At 36.2% G+C, this 24071-nt stretch overlaps 1 protein-coding gene across 1 annotated transcript in view; it reads right to left on the reverse strand.

The window, feature by feature from the left end:
• Window positions 1-24071, reverse strand: part of PREX2 (phosphatidylinositol-3,4,5-trisphosphate dependent Rac exchange factor 2) — a 283911-nt gene that overhangs the window by 22998 nt on the left and 236842 nt on the right. The window contains exons 36-37 of the mRNA XM_072804340.1: window positions 15033-15099; window positions 14592-14782 (exon numbers count right to left, since the gene is read on the reverse strand). Of these exons, the coding sequence (XP_072660441.1) occupies window positions 14592-14782; window positions 15033-15099 (258 nt within the window). The remainder of the gene's footprint in view (window positions 1-14591; window positions 14783-15032; window positions 15100-24071) is intronic.

The following is a 24071-nucleotide window of genomic DNA, read 5'->3' on the forward strand; positions in this document are numbered from 1 at the left end:
ACACTACTCTTATACACAGAAGCTTTTATGACAGATGGAAGGCTCTGATGATCGCCTGATTTTATGCACTCTACAGCATCATCAGAACTTCTGTCCTGGGTAGCCTAAGGCAGATTAGTTTCAACAATCTTTGAACTAAGAACACATTTCTCCTTGTTGGAGAAATATAAATGATTCTGCTCAGTTTCCAAGTGTCTTTACTTCTTTGTGCTTTTCTCATGCTCCCATCTTATTCAGCTATAATAAAACAAGCAGCTGTAGTAGGAAAAATACCCAGGTCAGAGCTTCTCCATTGATATGGGCTTCAGAAGAAAATAGTTAGAAGAAATAAGATGTAGAAATTATCTAATTCCTTAAAGTTTTCTTGCGAAATGGTATTTTTAGTATCTTTACTGTTCCCACTTTTACAAAACCTTCCCAGAATGAGTGCAGTCAAGATTAAAATCATAGCTTTCCTAAAGTCTGTTTCTAGTTATTTATGATTTACCCACTGCTTCAATTCCAGGTGGAGAAATGTTATAAGCCCCCAAGCCACTCAAAATAAACTCATCCATTATAAGAGATGAATGTATTGTGCAATTCCACATGTTAACGTACCTAACTCTAGTACCTTTCATGCTAACTTAATTTCCTATTTCTTACTATGTCATCAAGCTCTCCTATTTTGGTACAATCTCACTCTGACTCTTCCTAGTCTTGCCACTGTTTTTACCGTGTAACAAAGGTGATTGTTTAAAAATGCAGATGAAATGGGCACATGGGTGGCTCAGTTGGCTGAACATCCAACTCGATTTTGGCTGAGGTCATGATCTCAGAGTTGTGAAATCAAGCCCCACGTTGGGCTCTGCGCTCAGCTCAGAGTCAGCCTGAAATTCTCTCTCTCCCTCTCTCTCTGCCCCTCCCCCTACTCACCTGCTCTCTTTCTCTCTCTCTCTAAATAAATAAATAAGTACAATCTTTAAAAAAATGCAGATGAAAATGCAAAGATTCAAATGACTTCCACTTCTTAACATGCAATACAAGATGTTAACAATATGGTCCCTGGTTTTTCCTTCTTTGTTATTCCACTCTACTGTGTACGGTTCTCTGAAATCACCACCTCTCATAGTTCTCATGTGCTGTTCCCTCATGTATATGATCTCACATGCTTGGTTTGGGTCACACATCATATCTCTTATCACGCTATAGCATACTTGTGGGAAAAGTGTGGGGCTAAAGAGCATAGGCATTGCAGGTAAACTTCCTGAGTTGGAGCTTGGATTTGCTAAAACTGTGTGAAGTTGGGCAAGTTACTTAAGCTCCTGAAACTGTTTCCCCATCTGTAAATCAAGTTTAATGATATATTATGTTATAATATTATTTCCAGGATTAAATGAAATAATTCATGTCTAGTACTTAACACAGGGTATAACTTAACTAATTAATACAGGGAGCATGTTCTTAATAAATGTTAGCAATTTTCATTAATATTACTACCACTACCACTACCGCCATTGCTACGCTGGACTGGTATTTGAACTGATGGGCCTTCCTAGATCCTACATACTTCCCAGGACTCAGTAAGCATTTCATTTAGACTTACTGAAAAAAAAATGACACGAATTCTTCATGTATGCCAATGGTATTATTAAAAGTATACTCCTAAAAGGTAAGATTCATTTCTTTATACTCTGCATTTGTTCAATGTATTGTATGCATTTTATTTATTTGTTCAAGAAGTGTTCACTGATTAAATAAATTTGATGAAGTAATAAATGCAGTAGATGGACAATAAACATTAGTAAAAATGTAATCATGGATTCTCTTATGGTTTATAAATAGCAAATGACTTTTCTTTCATGAACCATGGCTTACACACTTCCCTTTCTCCGGGTTTAACCACTGCTCATATCATGTCTTTTGATTAACAACCCTGGATGAATTTTGACAGTACTCGGAAAAAATACATTATAATATGTCCAATTAATTATCACAATATTAATTCATTAACTATTAATTACTCTCATCAAAGTGATCATGGGAAGATTTCATCAGTACTGCCTGTTTGACAAGAGACAAACAAAAATCTTGAAAACCTCAACAGACATCCAGAGGTTATTTCTATAGAATCTACTGGAAATTTGCCTGAGTGAGGATTATGGGCTTTTGAACTGCAACTACTGTTAGACTGTCACTCATATTTTCTTAAAGGAAGTATGTAAATATTTAATATTTATTAGGCATGTGTATATATCAGATGAGTGAATTCCTTATTGTTTAATTTATACTTATAAATATATTTCTATTTATCAGTATTTTCTGGGTTCAGAAGAAAACATCTGAAACTCTAACAGAATCCCTTCTTTCATAGTGTCAACGTGACATGTTATATATTCTTCTCTATTGCACTTTGAAACTTATAAATCTATTCCTTGGGTCATTTCATTTAAAATCTCAACTCAATCTTCTGACCACCTCTCTCCTATTGTCATCATTAAAGAGAACCCATGCTCCATGGTTATGGCTGTCTGACTTCCAACGTGGTTCTTCTGTCAAGACCTCATATTTAAGTACAGTGACACCAAGGACTCTCTGCTTTGGTATAGCATGGTGCATGCCACACACTGGTGCTCCATAGTTTTCTTTTTCCTCTCAATGAATGAAAGAATAAACAAATGGTAGCATCTGATTCTTTTCAAGTTCTAAATATTTGTCTCTAACACATACTCTTGGGTTTTGACATCAGAAAAGAAAACTTCCTGTCCTTGAATACAAAGGGATCCTGTTCTGCTGCTCTTGAATGACTTTCTACAAGATACCAAAGGAGAATTCTAAAAATAAGTTCCCATAGGACCCAGTGTTTTGTGTATTCTATTTCTTACAGATGAGAGGAGTTAACTCTTATGTTTTTCATACTCCTATTTCATACTATACTGACATTACTGTGACTTTTTTTCTAGCTTTGTTGAGCTATAATTGACATATAACATTTTGCAAGTTTAAGGTGTGTAACATGTTCATTTGATACACTTATGTGTTGCAAAATGATTACCACAGTAGGGTTTGCTAGCACCTGTATCACATCACAAAATTACCACTTCTTCTTCATGGTAAGAACTCATTTAAGACCTCCTTTGCACCCACTGTGATTTAAAAAAAATAGTTCTTACAAGGTCTCCCCTATTTAGTAGGTATGATCTAGTTATTTTATCTTATTTTTAAAGATTTATTTATTCATTCATGAGAGACACAGAAAGTGAGAGAGAGGGGCAGAGACACAGCAGAGGGAGAAGCAGGCCCCTCACAGGGAGCCCAATGCGGGACTTGATCCCAGATCCTGAGATTATGACCTGAGCCAAAGGCAGGCACCCATCCACTGAGCCACCCAGGCATCCTTGATCTAGTTCTTTTAAACTTGTATTTCACATTTTTTCTCTGCAATGAGAAGATGGATTCATTATCAGAAACAGAGGAAGACAGAAAAACCCAGTGTTCACTATTGCCAGGTCTTGCAGTAGATGCTTTCACATGTATTGTTCATTTATTCCTCTGCCATCTTTTTTCAGAAAGAAATCATTATTCCCACTTCACCAATAAGTCCCTGAGAGACCAAGTGATGTAATCACAGTCACAGAGAGGAAGTAACAGGATTCAAAACCAGTTTTCTGATTCAAAATCCAGGGCTCTTTCCATCATACCAAAGTCACATCATGTGGATTACTACATTTAGAAATTCCAGCTCCCCACATCCATAAGTCAACAATCACAATCGTGGTCTCAGCATTTGTACTTTAAATGCATTGTTTTGGTAGGGGTTAATTCAGCCAGCCCAAACCACTTCACTATGAATGTAGACCCCATCATACGAAAATACATTCATGATTAAAAAGGATTTAGATTTGAAGCATGCTAAGTAATATATCGATTGTAAAGCAATCAAGTAGGAAAAATAAACTGAAGGGAGACTGCGTGCCTTCTCTACCACAGATCTGCATTTTTCTATATAAAATGCACTGTTCTGTGTAAAGCATGTTCATTCCCGCAGTGATCTCATTTATTCTGGCTTCTAATTACTTTTAAGTACTGAGCACAGAGAGCCACTGTAAAAAGTCTATTGACAACCAGAATGAAGCACCTGAATGAAAAAACTAATTGTTTAATGTTGTTTCTTTCCCCTGCTCCCTTTTATTACCTTACACAGAGAAAGAATCAAACACCTGAGGGCTAAATGCAGTATGTTAAATACTGCTCAGTTCCCAGGTGACTGCTATGGTTCTACACAGGCAGAGTCTCTGCAAAATTAATATGGAAAGGCCCACTGTCAACCTATTGATCTTTCCCACCATGGTCACTCTTAGCAAAGTGTCTGTGACAAATGGAAAGCTTGAGAAAATTGCCACAAGTTTATAGGGGTTTCTAAAACCTAACACCTATGTTCTTGTTCCCCTGAAACAGAGAAGGTGCTTTTTCCAATAAAACACATAAATACATTTATGTGAAAAAAGAGCAGATACTTGTTTTCAACAATAAAAGAATTCACTCATCTGATATATACACATACACATGTCTAATAAGATACTAAATATTTACATTCTTCCTTTAATAAAATGTGAGTTACAGTCTAACAATAGTTGCAGTCCAAAAGCCCATAATCACTCAGGCAAGTTTCCAGTAGATTCTATAGAAATAACCTCTGGATGTCTATTGATACTTTCAAGATTTTTGTTTGTCTCTTGTCAAACAGGCAGTACTGATGAAATCTTCCCATGATAACTTTGATCAGAGTAATTAATAGTTAATGAATTAATACTGTGATAATTAATTGGACATATTATAATGTATATTTTCCAAGTACTATCAAAATTCATGCAGAGTTGTTAGTCAAAAGACATGGTATGAGCAGTGGTTAAACCCGGAGAAAGGGAAGTGTAAGCCGTGGTTCATGAAAGAAAAGTCATTTGCTATTTATAAGCCATAAGGGAACCTGTAATTACGTCTATTGGGCTTTCAAGATTATTGTTTGACTCTTGTCAAACAGGCAGTAAGGATGAAATCTTCCCACGAAGATCCATTCTGGATTCCTATGTGTCACAGCCTGAGAGCTGAAAATCAAGGGGTTAATGAGCATTTGAAAAGAAGGCAAGGAGGTGGCAGGCAGAGAGGGGTGCTGCGCAAAACAACAGAACAAACGGAACAAACAAACGCAGAAGTGATGGGCAACAGCTGGAGAGAGATCCTGGCAGCAGAAGCACAGCCAAATTGAATACTCAACTCACTCCATATATCTTCAGGCAAAAAAGCGATCGAATTTAAGGGGCACATTTTCAGCACTGCACAGGGAATTAGCCATGAAAGTCCCATTAAAGATAATGGGACTTTCTATTGCAACTTTCAATACATTCTCTGATAGTTCTCAGCATATATCTTTAAGCCTAGGCTTAAAAATCAACCGCCAGGCAAAGCATTCCACATCCTTCATTCCTTCCCAGGCAAGCCCATTAAGGTGTGTTTTTCTTTGACCTAGTTTTTCATTGCTGAGGTTGGCACAGAGGCCATAACAGGGATAGGTGATGAGCACATAGGCAGACAAGGATGTATTCGCTGTGCTAAAAATGGGTATGAATATGAAACGTGTGTGAGTTAGGACCTCAATTACCAGGTTTGAATCTGCTTTTCTGCATTTTTGATTTTTCAGCCTGGACTCTTGCACCAATTTCTTTCATTTCTGTTTTGTTTTGGGGGATTTAACTGAATAGGTTGGGTACCTTTCCCGGCTGCCCAAAGTCCTTCAACACTCCCTTTCTATTCCCATCTTCTCTACTTTGCTATCTGCCTTCTGTCCTTACTCTGTAGGTTCTTTGACGATGCCAACACTTACGGTTGTCTGGCACGTGATTTTTCACCTGCCTCCCAATTCTCCGACACTATACCACAACCATTTTCTCTTTGACCCGTTTACCCAAGTCACTGAATAGAGCTTTGTATCAGTATTTTTTAGACCTTTCTAGTGGATCCTTCCTTCAGTGTTTTATTCGGAGGCTCCTCCTTTGTTGCTCCTCTTAATCAGGGTGCCAGAGGATGGAGCAGCAGAGAACCAGGGAATATGAACACTCCATGTGCGTTCCAGGGTGGTCATTTCTCAGTGTTCATGGTTGGCAGCTGATCACTCTTTTCTCACACTTCTGTGCCTTTTTCCTGGAATATCTCTTCCCTGTTGCTAACACATGAAGTATATTCCCAGAAAATTCTTAGTAATGTTTTAAACCAGCTCAAATGTATCTCTTTGAAGCCTTCTCAGATATGGTCCCTTCTCCAATCTTCCTGTTCTCAAGAATCACTTCACCTCTGTTTTTCCACAGCCTCTTTGCTATGTTTGCGTGTATATACCCATTTACATTATACCCATTCATGCATATATACCCCTTTAGTCCTTGCTGTCTATGAATCTGTCAGAGGACATCCCCATAGAAGACATCATGGACATCTAAACTCAACATGTAACAGATTAATTCCACATCCTTCTCCACTGGGCCATCTTTCATTTCCTTCATTGGCTAATTACTAGTCATGCTTTAAAACCTATAACAGGTGCTACCCTACACCCTTCCTGCTTTACAGGATTTCATTCTCATACCTCTGTATTCCTCCAGATGGTACTAGACAACCTACTACCAATTTAAGATTAACATCATAAAGGCATAAGCGGCCACTTCCTTCTGTCAACTTTCTTCATGTCACCTGCTCTCCTGATCCAGGTTCATACAGAGGAAGAGATAGCCATATTACTTCTCTCCTCTGGAGGATCGAAATTTTGACTTACGACATTTATTAGAGCGGTTATAAAATCACTAACCTTGAAGCCCTCAGAAACACATCCCAGAAAGTGACTGGCATTTTATTTTCTTTTTAATATAATTTTGCAGGTTTAGGAAAAACAATAACTTCAGCTTATTTAAAATAAATTTTGAAGACTCATGCCCTGCTTAACAATTTTTATAGTGATTCTGTATTTATCACTTTTAGATAGCTAAATCCAAATAAAATTTAGTAACACAAATGCTTAAATTTTATTAAATTTAAATTTAATATGTTCAAATAGTAAAACTGGGTTTGGCAAATACTGATGAAACATAATTAGTAATTACATATTTAGATTGTTTTGTCTGGGTGCCTGGCTGGCACAGTCAGTAGAGCATGCAACTCCTGATCTTGTGGTTATGAGTTCAAGTCCTGAATTGGGCATAGAACTTATATAATTTTTTTAAAACCCACTCTTATAGATTATTTTTATCAAGATATGTTTAATGTATTATGATTACTGAAACTTTACCAATTTTAATGATGTAAGGTAATCATAAATAAACTCTCATTTTTTATATACTGAAATTAAGGCTTTGGGGCCAATATCACGTGATAGCTGAAGGTCAGAACTAGAACCCACAGCAGTAAGTCACTCTCATAATTACTGTCTTATTCTTCTTTCACAGTAATCTAAGTTGAAGAAAACAATGGACATTTTAAAATTACAGAATAATTTAATACACTAATTTATTAAGATTCATATCAATTGCAAAGAAAAATCTAGGTAACAAAACAAACATATATGGAAATTTGACCCATCTCTAAGGTAAATAACTTTTACGAAAGATAATGAAAGAAATTAAAGAATGGAACTTCTATCATATTTGAAATATTTGATTTCTTATCTTTTTAAAAAGATTTTATTTATTTATTAATGAGAAACACACACACACAGAGGTAGAGACACAGGCAGAGGGAGAAGCAGGCTCCATGCAGGGAGCCTGACATGGGACTAGATCCCGGCTCTCCAGAATCACGCCCTGGGCTGAAGGCAGCACTATACAGCTGAGCCACCCAGACTGCCCATGATTTCTAATCATTTTAATAGAAAATACCTATATTATTTATCTGGTTTTTAAAATTAATATAAATTATGGAGGTTTATTTGCCTATTTTACAATTCAGCATGACTTGAAATTCTAGATTTATGTTTCTTTTCTTCCCCTAATTTTACTAAGGTTTAATTGACCTAAATATTGTACATGCTTAGGGTATATCATTTGTTGATTTTAAGATATATATGCACACACATCATGAAATATTCATCCAATCAAGTTGATTAACATACCCATCACCCCACACAATTAGCATTTTCTTTCTCTTCTTTTTTTTTTTTTTTTTGGTGGTGAAAACACTTAAGATCTATCCTCCTAGCAAATGTCCAAGTATACAAAACATTATTGTTATGTACAGTCTCACTGTCCTATATTAGATATCCAGAACTTATTCTCCCATAATTGAAACGTTGTATCCCTTGACCAACATCTCCCCACTTTCTCCTCCTACCAGCCCATGCTAATCCCAGTCTATCCTCTGCTCCTATGAGTTTGGCAAAGTATTTAAGATTTACACTTATATCCTATCATGCATAGGATATATCTTGTCTTTCTCCCAGAGCCCCATTCTAAGAGTCTTATTTTTTCCCCTTCTAAAAATTAGAGCACAATCATATATTTTCATATTTGCTTTTGTTTTGATACATTAGTGATTTTATTAGATTTCAAACAAACAAGAACAGTTACATTGATATAAAATTTTAAATGTTGAAGAAAAATAGTCATAACTGCAGTTACATTTAATGGCAATTTTAAATGTCATTTCCGTTATTACTACTACTACCCTATATAAATGTACTGTTTTAGACTAATTTGCTTCAGATTCCTATGGAGCATAATTTTAGAACTTCTTGTTGAGAATGTACAGTACCCCGAGATTATGAGCTAGTATATCGAAAGGCTTCTTGTGTTCTATTTAGCCATCTTTCTGGAGATTTAAAATTCAAGTATTTCCACTAATCTTGTTATTGAAGCTTTCAAGTCGTTTTTGAACAAAAGATAAATGGATATATCTGAAACCTACATTTGCTTATTATGGTAATTTATTTTTTCTGTCCCATACCTAGAATCTAACTTACAGATGGAAATTCCCAGAGTAAATCTCCTCCTCTTACTTGATGTTTTCACCACACAATGGAAAAAGATGCAGCTTTATTATCTGCCCTATCAGGACTCTGATTACCTAAGTCAGGTCACCTTGAGTGCCCCACTTTTACAAGATTCTGCATTCCTAAGTTGGGCCTATTTGTCAATTTGTCCTTTGATGTCACGGTTATGACAAAATAAAATATTTCCAAGAGAGTCCTTCAAAGTTCATACAAAAATGGTTTCTAAAATTGCTAATTAGTAGTTACCTGAAAAGTTTTTTTCTTTTTTTTTTCTTTTTTTTTTTTAATTGCTTACATGAACTGGGCATCCGTACAGGTTCATCATTTGAAATAAAAACTATTTGAACCAGTAATATATATTTTTCTTCAGTTGTTTTTATATTTTAATTCCTGGATTTCATTTTCCTAACCAGCGCTTATAATCATTCTTTGGGTCCTATATGATGGTCATAGGATGGATTATATAAATGCTTGTCAGGGAAGGGGAAGAGAGGGTTGACGCTGAAGATTCAAATACCAAGGGTCATACTGTCAAATGTGAACATGTGTCTCAATTTCCACCTAACCAACAGTGAAATGCATCTTGGGAACAGACCCCTCTAAAGTTAGAAGCTTCACATATTTGTGGCCTTTTAGTTCCTAAAACTCTATATATGTTAAAACTAATTTCTGCAATGTATTAAAAAAAGTCTAACACTGTAATACACAGATGGTAGCTAGCTTGATGTTTATCAATGTTTTTCAATAGTGAGAACAGGCAGGCCTTGCCACAGACTGTTTCCTTCTCACACCTGAGCAGGGTTCTAATCAGAAGACAAGACACTGACCAATGCCAGGTGCTGGTGAACCCCGGATTCAACAAGCTCCTCCTAGTGGTGCTGCTCACAACCCCCTACTGGATGGGCGAACAGGAGGTACGTTACTTTAAAATGCAGAACCTTGTTTCCTGGAAGAGATTCATCCTCATAACAAAGTGTGAAGATAAAACATAATTTGTGTGTACAGGTCACCGAGGTTTAGGTTCAAAGCCATCACAGGGCGAGTGAGGCCTATGCTCAAATCACATATCCTCCCGCAGGGCCATATCAAGGTTCTAACACCGTGAAGATCAATTATTAAAAGATACTGAGAGTATGAGGACAAAAACTCTTTGGAACAAGTCCTTAGAGGGAAAAACCATGATCCCAGATTTCCTGCCCTCACGAGAAATTTTTTTGAAGTTATCTTTTCAGGTAGCCTCTGGAAATTTCCACCTACTTGTTCCCACTGGCAAAGGAAGCATAAGCTAATATCGCGAGAAGGAAATGACATCTTTGTTTTTGGACACAGTAAGACCCATGATTCTTGTTTTATAACATTTGCAATATACTGATTTATGCTGGTTAAAGAAAAACAGTTGGCTGTTAAGCTGGGGTGGGAATAAAGAACTACAACAAAATGAAATGCCGCATTGAATGGAAGGATGCTGCAGTATGAAATAAAAGAAAATTTAGAATCCCTGTTTGCACGCTTTTGGATTGCTTGCAACAAATAACTGGCAGGAGTGTGAGAGAACTTTAAAAGCCACGAGCCAATTCAGTAATTTAGAAGTGTTCAATTTGGTAAAAACCAAGTTTTGTCTATGAAGCAGGTATGTAGAATGGCATATATCTTCATGGAAAAGGAAATTGAAAAAATATTTAATTCAAATGTACAAACATTTGAATTTGTTAGTCAAAGAAGCATAAACTAAAGCACTAGTGATATATCATCTAGGAGAGAAGCACAATACATAAATGGATTCAAATACCCTCTGCAGACCAGAAAAAGGTGCAAGTGCCACATAACTACCTAACCTTCTGGTTGTGTTGTACATGAGAATGAAGCTTTTGGGAACCCAAATAACATATATTACTGGTCACAAAGGTTTAAACTCTTTGACATAGTATTTCTATCTGGAGGATATTTTTTTTTCTTGTAACTTAGTGGAAAATAAAATTGAAATCTGAACAGCTATATAATGAAAGCAGCCTCTCTGCAGGCATTATGTGCAATGGACAAGGAAGATAAACCACTAAATTAACCATTTAGTAAACTATGGTACAGCAACTGGTTCCATTAACTATGTAACGAATAAAAGTGAAAATGAGAAAATCTACATTGTACATTTTGAAAAAACAGATATAGTTGTAATGAGCATAAAGCAGATTGTTGAACCATATTTACTAATAAAACTGTGTTTAATTGTGTGTTGTTTGATGAAAACTGCAAAAGATGACACAAAATGAACATGAAAGAAGGCTTGTCAGGATAGTAAATTATAAAAATGCTCCACTGGTTAAACTACCTTTAATATCAAGTTTATACTGTTTAAAAGGCAAAAACCTGCTTTTAAGAAGAGACAGTCCTGTTCTTCTACCATCCAATAGCAATCACTGACATAAGTGATTTGTTAAGAGAGTGTGGGCAGGGAAGTTCATCAGTAGAATTGTAATACACACAAAGGACTTCCCTAGGGAAAAGAATTTAATAAAAACAAAGCCAGGCTAAATGCTATGAGAAGATTTTAATAATTCATCCTGAATTCTATTCCTGCTAATCTTGCATTCACTGTTGTACACAGCTCTGCCATCCAATTCAGGTTGGCATTAAAACATCTAGACATTAATGCTAATTAAATCTGCCTTTTCATTCTGAAAAACCACATTATTCTCTTTAATATCAAACACATGCAGTATCATTCAATACTCTACAAATATTTTAGATTCTCCTTTTATTTTGTAAATAAAATCAGAAAGGGCAAGAAATTGACTATCTCATGTGGATGCAATAGCACTGACCATTTCTCATCTGGGTTTTAGAAGTAAATGATAAAAATAGTTTGTGTGATATTTATTCTGATTCACAGTGTGGACTTCACCCCTTGTCAGAACCTGAAGCTAAATCTCCATGTCTAATGTTGAGTGCAGGTGTGGATCTACTTGGGTTTCTCTCTGGCTGTCTGAATTCTAATTATGAAGGAATTATTTTAAGAACAGCCTTTACATGAGATTTCTAAATCCAATAATAAATTAGCACATTTTATTGTCATAAAAAATTTAAGCACAGCCTTCACCAAGAGATTAAAAGATAATGTTAAGCTCCCATTTTATTCCCCATAATAGAAAAATAGAGCTGTGCCTTTTTCAAATAGTTTTAACTTTAAATTCAGCATTTGTCCTGGAATATTTGTCCCTATATCTCGGTAAATGTCTCTGCAATGAACTAACTAAAGCTACATTTATTTTGAACAGAAAAAGGCAAACTACTTTGAAATTTCAATGTTACTTGTGGTCCCAACACACCCATCAATGAATATGGTAATTACAAAACAATTGTGGGGCATCAATCTATTTCTCTTATGAAACATAAGTCAGATTCTAAAATTGCTCATGGGATAGCAGAGAGAATAATCAGGACAACCTGGTCATGGTTCTAGAATTAAATGCAGATTTAGTTGCATTAACTTTCAGTAAATTAATGTGGGAGTAAGAGAGTGTGCTTATAGTTTCAAAGTCCGAAGTGTCCCCTTCGTGGTCATAGTATATCTAGTCCTCAGACAACCATGACCTTGCACCAGGGTAAGATAAGAACACCAATCATCAAAGTCATGACACTTCACTGAGGCCACAATGGCCTTCGTGCAGTTCCTTGAGCTCCCATGTGAGCTCCCACATTTGCACCGCTGCTCCGATGGATCAAATGCTCTTTCCCAGAGATATTTGCATAAATCACTCCTTCATTTCATACAAGTCTCTGATGAAATCCCCTGTTGGATAGTGCTACCCCTTCTTCCCATCCTGTCACCTAATACCCCTCTGACTTCTGTTTTTTTTCTACTTATTCCATCTACTGCATTACATATTTATTTATGTTATCATGTTGCCCCAACACAATGCACACTATTTGAGAATAGGGACTTTAATTTTTCAAGGCTGTATTCCCAGCAACTAGAGCAGTGCTGGCACATAATTGGTGCCCAATGCATATTTACTGAGTGAATGAATAATGAATACATAAATGAGTGAATGAATAAGTGGGAACAGAAGGAGTGAACATGAGTTGATCAGAAGGGAGAGATCACTTCTCTGCTAGTAAACAAATTATGAAATATTTTATGCATTTGGTTGCAGACGATATTTTCAATTAAGCTTATTATAGCTTGCAATGGAGCACAAAGTACACAGCCATTAAAATAAAGGAAAAAATCTGTATGCTTTGTCAACCACAGAATATAATGCTCCTTTCAGAGGAATAAGGTCTTGCCATACTTCGTAAGCAAGAACACGCTGTGGAGGACCTGAAGACTAGAATTTCAGCACACCAAATCGAAATGGAATTTTACAGATGAGAACCTGCTGCCTTGGATCATTTTTCTCCTACTTTTCACCTCTTCACCCTGACTCATCAAAAGTCAGTTCAAATATCACGTTCTTTAGGGAAAGTTCTACCCATCTCGGAGATCTGTTTTCCTTCTGAATCTTAGATTTTAGCTGTAAGTTTCCTAGGTCACTTGCATTTTCTTGCAATGGAGGTCTCTTTGTTATTTTTTATTATGTTATCATCTTATTATATCTTTTTCTTATTTTTGTTGTCTGTTGTTCATGTTGTACTTATGCCTCTAACATGAGCATCGTCACTTTATGATTTTACATGACCTACAGTCCAACTGCAGTCCTCTGTGTTGGTCATGTACCAAGTAAATGTGACTAAACAATTCTATCATCCTCAAAATCTAACTGGGCCAGTTCCAAGAAGAGGCTGTGATGGGAGACAGGACATTATTTACCCACTCAGATTACAATGCGGACCAAATTCTGCTTCATTATTGTTAATACATGGTTTCACTTCCTTGTGAAAATGGTGAGGAGACAGAGGAGGAGCAAGTGGTTATGGGGAAAGACTTGACATGGGCTCCTCCACCCCCATTTCACAGCTGACTCAGTTGTAGGAGTTCATAAGCCTCCCTTGGATGCCCCAGACTGAGTACACTTGTCTAAGACAAATCACTTGCACTGGACCCCACCTAAAATTTCCCTTTCCATTTTCAGGAACGCATATTGTATGGGCTCCTGGATGTAAATTTGCCAAGTATAGGAAGAGAGTAGAAACCCCAAGGCAGCACCTACCTCACAACCACTGGATATAAAAACCCAAACACCAAAGGATGGAATGTCCATTAAGTGCAGAGAAGGAAGTTTTTCTTTGTTTGTTTTTTTTGTTTTGTTTTGTTTTTTTTTTAGCTACTTGCCAGCTCCTACCAGGCAAGTTCCTTTAGTTTGTATCTAAAGTATAAATCTTGTAATATAAATGCAAGGATGATAAGATTCTAGACAGATAAGATACGGTGATATAAATGTGGGATTGCATTCATTTGTAGATTAAATAGTCACAGAACATATAACTAAAGCCAGAAAACTGTAACGATCTGGTTTCCCAAATCTTATTCCAAATACATCGGAGTCCTTTGAATGTTTCCGGTTCTAATTTTGCATAACCAAAACATAAGAAAGAACCTCCCAGTGAATTCAGCATGAGAGAGGCAGGCAGGGCAGGCCAGTTCACATACCTGTGCACACCGCTGTTGCACATGATGATGTGGCAAGCTCCCAGCCTGTTGCACAGCTCTGAGGAAACAGACAGCAGCCCCACCCCGGAGGCGCTGCAGGCTGTGTTTGCACAGGCCGCCGTGCGCTTGGATCTGATAAACGAGGCCACCAGTCGATAAAGTTCATCCAAAGCATTGAGAGGCCTCATTAGCTGCAGAAAAAAAGTGATCAACATAAAGTCCAACACATCTAGCAGTAAGAAATCCTTTTAGATAGGATACAATTCGCAGCTGTTACAACGTTTAATGAATAGTCTAAAATATTTTCCTTGCGAAGGTGATGGAATTGGAGGCTACAGATATTTGTAATTCCGCAGAATTATACAGAACAGCAGCAGAAAAATTAAGTAAGATAAGTATGTAAACGGCAAAACATTAGAAAAAGCACTCATTTCTTTTTACCTTATCTACATAGGCAGCTTTGGATGTGGAGTTTGGTGGTGAATTTGATTTGTCCAAGTAGAAGGCCCTGTAAGAATCCGAAGAATAAATGATCACTTACTGCTAGAAAAATTAAAGTGCATGGAGACATGCATGTTTCACTGACTTCCTTTTAAAAACAAATGAATAAACAAGTGTTGGACCCCGAGATGAATGGGATTGCAAAAAAAGTCAATTATTCTTCCATTCAGAAAAAATGACTCAAGAGGTACCTGAGTGGATCAGTCAGTTGAGCATCTGACTCTATTTCCGCTCAGGTTATGATCTCAGGGTTATGAGATGGAACCCCACTTCGGGCTCTGCACTTAGCAGGCAATCTGCTTGAGATTCTCTCTCTCTCTCTCTCCCTCTCCACCTACGCCATCCTCAGGCCTGAACGTGTGCTCTCTCAAACAAAATTTTTTAAAAATTAAAAAAAAAAAAAAAAAAAGAAAAAGAAAAAAAATGACTAAAGCCACCATCAGCTTTATTACATATTGTGTGGCCTCAGAGACATTACTTAATTTGTATATGCCTCAATTTCCTCTTTTGTAATTTGGGGATAACATCAGCTTCTATTTCACAAGCCTGCTACAAGATTAAATGAATTAATGTAAATAAATTGCTTAGAACAACCGTATATAACACAAATATTTTTTATTTTAGTATTTACAATAATATTATTATAAAAGTTGAAGAAATATATTTTCTTGCGGCTATTGGAAAACAGTATCTAGTTTTCATTTATTGTGCAAGATTATAACAGTAATACTCAAAAAACTAATTTTAAACAGGGTACTAAGTTGAATTCTTTCATCCACTAAACTATGCTCAGATTGGGCCAAATGGAGTCACCAAAGACCCTCTTCAAGGATACACTTGTTCTTTTTGTCACCAGGATGCATTGTGGTACCATTTTAATACACGAAATTGAATCTTAGTGGCCAGCAATAATTAAACCCAATTTCCAAAGAATTATTGCTGTTTTGCTTATTAGCTCTTGACTCATTACTAAACTGAAATTGTAAGGAAATGACCCATGAAGACAGGATACATTTAAGTTATATTTAATCTACTATCTTTGATGAAGCAAAATTATTTTCAAGATGTGAACACTTAATATTGATGTACCAAAATAAGTTCCATAATATTAGAATGATTGTCAGACAAGATATTGAAATAAAACTGATTAGGCTAGTGTTTTGGAGCACCTTTTAGAACCTCAAAATACTGTCAGATTATTACCAAACACATGAGTAGTAGAGGGCAAAATCTGTGAGACAGGGTTTTATGCCCAGAGTCCCCCTCTACATGCACATACATGCACACTCACCCACACAAACACACACACTTATTCCCATTAGCATTGTACCTCGTAATGATGTTTGGTGGTGTCTTTCTTTTTAAGATAAATTAGCATGGATTAATCTAGTTTTACACTTTAAATTAGGAAAACTTTAAGAGTCACTTCCAAAATGAAAGTTATGCTGATTCTTACTGAGAATTAGCTTATTCATGTCTCAAATACAAATTGAACAATAACAAAAATTTTACAATAGCTCTGCATCCAAAGTTGGTTATTATTTTTTGAACTCCTAAGGATTTCCATGTACCATCTTGGAACAAAGGTGGTGCCTCAAAGCTGGAACCCACAGAGATAACCTTGATCAGATGTTCCCATGCCTTTCAAGTGTGCTTGATAGAGAAAGCAATATGGTGGAAAAGAGTACAGGAGTCCATGGAAAATTATTCCCTCAGCCTAAATCCCACAGCTACCTGTTGCTCCTGAGCACATAAAGCTCCTAGGAATATGAGGATTCCACTCACCCCAAGCAGTGTTCTGCTCAAAATGACTGAGTTATGGTGGCACAAATGACTCTAACCTGGAACATCCATTAAGTGCCAAGAAAACATAGTTTCATTCAGCTGGCTGAGTCAATATCTATTAAGAGCATTGGATCAAGAGCAAAATCAAAGGCATTTGAGATACTTTTAAATTTTCTAATTTTCCCCAGTATCAGAAAGAGAGAAGAACAATCTAAGAGGATTGCTGGTAAGAGAAGAAGAAATGAGCCAGACTTGTATGAGGCACAAAAATACACCATAGGGCTGGGGTTAGATTAGAATGAGTGAGCCACTGAGAGAAGTCAAAGGAGCAGAGTCTTTAGCAGGGCCTTATAGATCCTGGCAAAGACTTTGGGTTTTAACTGGCCTCATTACCAAAAGACTGACTGTCTTAAAAACCTTATTACTGTGCATAAACATTCGTGTTCTCCTGAAAGTTCTGAGTGTCTCTTCGTTTCAATTACACAGCTACAGATTTAGGCGAATACTATGAAAATCCAGGTAGGCACCACCATATTTTGACAGATCCTGGCACTTGGCACTTTTGCTTCACCTTTAAAAAAAAAAAATGAAACATTACAGATACAGGTGAGCTCTTTATTGCTCACCCTTCTCCACCCCACCCTTGTTCCAAACTCTCCCTCCTCAAGGCAAATATCACTCAGAAGCTGGCATTTCCTGCTTCCATGCTTCATGAGGTCACCCACACAGCTGGGCCAAATGGAGCTACCAAAGAATAGCTATGATCATTCTTCCAATTCTTGTCCACACTGATGTTATTAGAATTTCAACCTTTGGTGTTTTTATTTTCAATTTGCATATATGTGTTGGCTATCTATATTTCTTCTTTTTTTTGTGCATTTGTATTTCTTTCTTTTGTGTAGTCTTGACTTTTTTTCACATAGAAATTAGTTATTACTTTTTATAGCAAGAGTTAAATTTGGTGACATTTAGAAGTTTCTGCTCCTCTTTACTTTTTTTTTTTCTTGTTTTAAGCCCACACATTCTTTCTAGGCTTGCTTCCTCAAAATATCCAGTTTTAAAAGTCGGAAATTCTATTAATATGTTTGATCAGTGTGTCTGGTATATGTCAGCATTAAATTCTGGAATCCAGATTACAGGACATTTTTTCCCCCTCTATACTGCTCTTGGTGTTTGCTCTCAGTCTAGTTGCCTTTGTTTGGGGGTTAGTCTATATTTTTTTCTCTGATAGGTTAAGATTTTCTTTCTATCCTCAATGTTCTGAAGTTTTACCTCAATGTGTTTAGGCATTGATTTATTGTTATTTATCCAGATAAAACCAGGTTCTCGGAGTATCTTTTCAATGTGAGGTGTATTGTCTTCAATTATAAAATAATCTCAGCTATTATTTCTTCACATAATCGGATTTGTTTTCTCACACACACTCTCTACACACACACACACACACACACATGCATGCACGCACACACGCTTTTAAAATCTTATTTTCCCATGACTGCATTTTAGGTGATTTCCTAAATAATATCTTCCAAATGAAAAAAATTCTGTCACTGTCAAATCTAGAGTTTGTATTTTCTACTGGGAATTTTATTTCAGTGACTATCTTTCACTTCTGAGATTTCTGCCTCTTATTTCATTTCTACCACTAATAGGTAACCTCCCCATAAGAACGTGAACTGTCTATGTGGATATGGTTTTTATTTACTTGGGATCATTCCTGTATCTCTGGCGCCTGTAATAATGTGTGGACCATAGTATTATCTTAATAAATATTTGTGAATAAATAACTAGATCACTGACTGTTTTTATTTTAGTATTTCCTACCTTTCTATGAATGGCAATCCTTTGTTAATATTTTGAGCACCCAAAATATGCTCTCCCAGGCTGTTTCAATATTTTAATTTCTTCCAGTCAAATTTATTCTCAGTGGTTGAATTCATTGGCTCTTTCCTAGTCTTAGGCTTCCTTTTGTGCTTTGGAATTTTGTTTTGCAGGTTCATTTGAAGTGGGAAGATTTTTATTTGGTTTTATTTAGCTTTTTGATATATGTCCAACCCCTATCTCTCATTATCCTTCTCTTACAAATGATTTTGTGTTCATTTTGTACCCAGAATCACCCATATATAATCAGTTTCATACTGGAAATTCAAATACTACATTGTGCTGACATCTGGATTATTATCAGTCACATTACTGAACCAATGAGTGACTGGTTCAATTCCCAGTTTACCAGCCATGTCCCTTTCTTCTTGCCATATAAGCTTTTCCTGACCTCAAATCTATAGTCTCAAGTAGTGGGCAGCAAGTTATTCTTCCTCACTCAGAAGCAGATGAGTCCTTCTCTATGTCCTGGCTTCAAGCTATAACGCTGGCTCTGGATCTCCACCTAGTGTAGAATGACTTCAATCTCTTATTAGCTTAGAAGAAGTTGTACTGGCCTTCTGACCACCTCCAGAGGCCTCAGCACAGCTTACAACTCATCACTTGCATTTTCTTTTGATTTGTGGACCACTGAGATGATAAATTATGAGCTCAGCTGTGACTTTTACATTTTCTGACTTGGGATTTTACCTAACATTGCTATATGTTTGGAGCAAAGGTCGTGCTTCGAAGTCAGAACCCACAGAGATACCTTAAACAAATGTCCTAATGCCTTTCTTCAAGTGTGCTTGGTAGAGAAAGTAAAGCAATTAAAAAGAGTGCACAAATTCACAAATTGTTTAGCCTCCCAGGGTCTCAAGTATCTCATTTTTACAATGTATATTAAAATTATCTAACATGTATATGGCATAATGTTGAATATTAATCAAAATAAGAAGTACTCAGTGTGGCAGTAAGCAAACAGGACTCATTTGATAGTCAATAATAACTATTATTCAAGTACACACAGTGGGAGGCAACTCCTGGAGCATTTTTAAAGCATAGCAAGGAATAAAAGTAAGGCCAAAACTTTCTTCTTTCCTCTAAGGCCACCTACAATATTTTCTGATCCATATAAAAAGTGAAAATTAAGGTAGGTACTTGGAGTCTACATGATTCCATGATCAGGGCACAAATAGCGGTTCACTTTAAAAAGAAAAGAGCCTTTCTTTAGGTTAAAGAGGACTGTTATTTACAGGGCTTAATCAGGTGTATTTGTTGTAGAGACCTCAGCTCTTCTGTAGCTTGAATTATTTGGGAAAGAAAATATCCTGTAGAAGTAGTCCATAGATCATTAGGATCACCTATGGAAAGCTTCACTACAGAGACCTCCACTACAGCTGGTCACACTGAACAGTATTCCTACTTTCAGAAGTAGATGCTCCTTCAAAAAAAAACAAAAAAACAAACAAAAAAAAACCCCAAAAAAAGTTGTCACTGGTTCAGCCAGTTAAGAGCAGGAATATGTGGATTCTAATTCATTTAAAATATTTGACAGAAGGGTACCTGACTGGCTTAGTTGGTTAAGTGCCTGCCTTCAGCTCAGGTCGTGATCCCAGAGTCCTGGGATTGAGTCCCGCATCAGGTTCCCTGGTCAGTGGGGAGTCTGCATCTCCCTCCCCCTGCCTCTCTGTGCCTACATGCACACTCTCTCTCAAATAAATAAATACAATCTTTAAAAAAAAAACCTGATTTGGTAGAAATCTCAACATTTTCAATGGGGCAAAATCCTTAAAGGAAAAAAAAAACAGATTTTATGAAGATAGTCAGTAGAAAAATAACTTTTATCAATTTAAAATGTATAAATGCCCACAGTAAGTGAAACTTTATTCAGAAACAATCTAATCTTTTCCAAGTTGCTATATAGCAGAACTAAAATAGAAAAAGCATCTAATGATATAACTGTGCCCTTCAAAATACTCTTAGAAGACAAATGCCTCCTACAAATACAGAATTAAATGTATTTACTGATCCAAACTTGGGTAAATAGTTAATATTTGATAATCTATGATTAAAGAAAATAAGAAATCATTATAAAATATATTTATGTGCTGATGAAGTCTAGAGGAAAAAAACAGGAACTATAGCTACTTTGTTACTCTTAGGAAATTTACATAGCTAACATATATTTAAATTCAACTAATTATTTGTTAGAATAAAAATTTAGACTTGACGTTGCAACTAATTTAGGTATTTCCCATCAGAAAAAAGTCTGTTAGCCAGATATTTTACCATCCCTAAGGTTTATAGGTATTCACAGAACTTTGGTATTTTTCAGAGTATGACAAACTGTTCACAGGAAATAAATTTCTAATGCACTTCCCTTAATTATGAAAGTCTTACAATGCCCCCTAATCAGAATTTATGAGCAAGTTAATGGCAAAATTGGATTAATGCCCAAAATGACCATAGTTTATTATGCTTCTGAGGTTAGTAAGAATGAAGTCATGGTCCTTTGTCTCATACAGCAAATCTTATTGAGACATTTTGAAAGTGCTGCTGCTACTTTATATAGGCTGGACAGTAAGTTTCCTTTCATGCTACCATATATCAGACTTCATTGTCAACTTAGTAAATTAACTCTCCATATAAAATTGATACATTGTGATAATATTTTTTCATTTGGTCCCTGTGGAATAAAATACCAATGAAAGAAGCCATAATATCATAAGTTACAATATGTAGTGGTATAAATATATCCAAATCAAATAACTACAATGAAACTAATCTCGGGCATTTATCTCATACAATCTAATAGTGGAGACAGGTACATAGTTATCTATAATGCAAGGTAAACTCACTGACAGGTAAGTTTAAAGGTCAAAAAAGTTACTGGGATATACTTACATGAGGAAGAAGCAAGGCCATATAAATAAGAATATGGCATAAGAGTTGGACTTTGTCAGATGGATGGGATTCTGGACAGGTCAAAATAGGAAAGCAGCCATTTCAAATGGAGGCAACATCATGAACAGCAGAACAGATACAGAAGTGGATAGAGCCAATCTGGCTGAAGAGCAGAATCATATAAGGTAGGGAGAGAGAATGTTGAGTAAGTAGGCTGGATCCATACTGTGACGAAATTAAATATCAAGCTAAAGAATTATAAGTTGTTTGTTAAACAGTGGAGAGAAGCACTACACAGTAAACACTTAGCTACCAGTAAAAAAGTAAAAATAAATGGAAAGAAATACATGACACATGACATGAAAATTTAGGGAATTTAGAGCTGGAAGAAATCCTAGAAATGGACAGAATTATTAAGCATTCAGAATAAGACCATGGTAATGAAAACAGGGAATTGATGTTTGCCATGAGAGAGAAAATGAACTTGGGGAACACTGAGATTAGTTTCTGTAGAGTGATGCAGGTTAATATACTAATTAAAAAATTAGGAAAATGCTTTCTCAACTGGGTGAAGAATTAGGATCATAGCTCTACAGAGTCTGGCAGATACTTCAAAGGATCAGGTTTTCACAGAAAGAGACAATGCAATAGCTTGATGTAAAATATTTAAACTTATTAATTTTGTCATAGGGGATACATGGAGGTTAAATCAGTGACAAAAGTGACATTCTTCTCATCTGGCACCTTTTTTATCCACTTTTTCTGGGCATATTGGAGGATATCCAATTTCTAAGAGAGATTGATTAAGGCATAAAAGCCACTGGTGCTTTATAAATAAGGAGGAAAAACTATAGTATTCAGCTCAGCTCTCTGCTATATTCTTGTTTTTTTCCTCCAGATCATTGCCTATGAGATCACTCTTTATTTATAATAATTTATGAAAATTTCTTACTTGGCCAGACACATCTATACTTCTTGTAATATTATGTCCTATCCCCAAATATTCTAAACCATATAAGGTAGCCTTTGGATTTTAACAGTTGCTCTGCATTTCAAAAAGGAGCTATAACAGTGTTTCTTCAATTATGGATATTAGTCATAGGCATAGTTAGATATATCATTATTACAATGGCATAGCAGTTGACTATAGCTGTAACTGGGTGTCTGATGAGTATTATTGTTAAGCTGTATTTGCCTACCATAGCACTTAAATTAGGAAAAAATTCTACAAAAAAAATATTATTGAAAGAAACTGATTTCTTATAAAAAGGAAAATCACCAGAGAGGTTCACCCTGTGCCCATACTATGGGTAAAAAACACATGATGAGTAAGTAGGTGGGAAAATGTTAATTTGTCCTTCTATCCTACCCACCTTCCATGGCCACAAGCATTTGCCCTGACTTTTCTGGAATGTGTTTTACTAAAAGTTACATGAAGAGAAATCCTGAGTAATGAGATAAACTTGGATTTGGTTGGATACATATGTCTTCTGGCTTGTCAGAAATGGAGCACCCAAGGTTACAGTCCTTAGAGAACTGCCTGTATCAGTGAACAGCTCCATTTCTACTTGAATATTGGGAAAAGAAAATTCCTGGCAGGCTAAGGAAACAATCTGCATGAACCACACAGGGCAAGACCTTCCCACATAAAAAAAAAAGGGATTTTGGGGAGCCTGGGTGGCTCAGTCAGTTACATGTCTGCCTTTGGCTCAGGTCATGATCCCAGGGTCCTGAGATCGAGCCCTGGGTTGTTGGGCTCCCTGTTCAATGGGGAGACTGCTTCTCTCTCTGCCCCTCCCCCTCCCCCTGCTCATGATCTCTCTCTCTTTCATAAATAAAATCTTAAATAAATACATAAATACATAAATAAGTAATGGATTTCTCTGAGACTTCTCTGATGCCCTGGAAAGAAAATCACAGTGTCAGAGGTAGTGGGGCTATGCCCTGTTACTCTTTACTGCTGTTGATACCCTCCTATCACTCTTCTTTTGATAACCTTCAATCAGTGAGTTCACTGTATTAAAATCCTGTTGTTTGCTTTCCAAACACTCCTTTACTGCATTCTGATTTTTGCTCCTCTTTTCATGAGTCTGCAAGGGTGATATTTCTTTCTTACACCTGCAACATTCATATATCACCACAGACTTAAAATGTTGCATGTGTACATATTTTCTAATGGTGACACTGTGCTCTGCTACTGTAGAGCACGATCTCTGTGGAAATGGACAGAAAAAGTCAATCCTAAAAAAAAGAAAGCTTTTCCAAGAATAAAGTTTAACTATATTACAAACAAAACAACTCATTACACCTAAGAAAAACAATAAAGCCAAGTAATAGTTCTATTTTTAAACTAAGTCTATTTAATTTGACAACAATTAGGTCTCAAGAAAGTTTGGCACCTCCATATTAAAGGGTAATTTTTAGATT

This window comes from Canis lupus, chromosome 28, assembly GCF_048164855.1.
Source record: "Canis lupus baileyi chromosome 28, mCanLup2.hap1, whole genome shotgun sequence".
In the NCBI taxonomy this organism is placed as follows: Eukaryota; Metazoa; Chordata; class Mammalia; order Carnivora; family Canidae; genus Canis; species Canis lupus.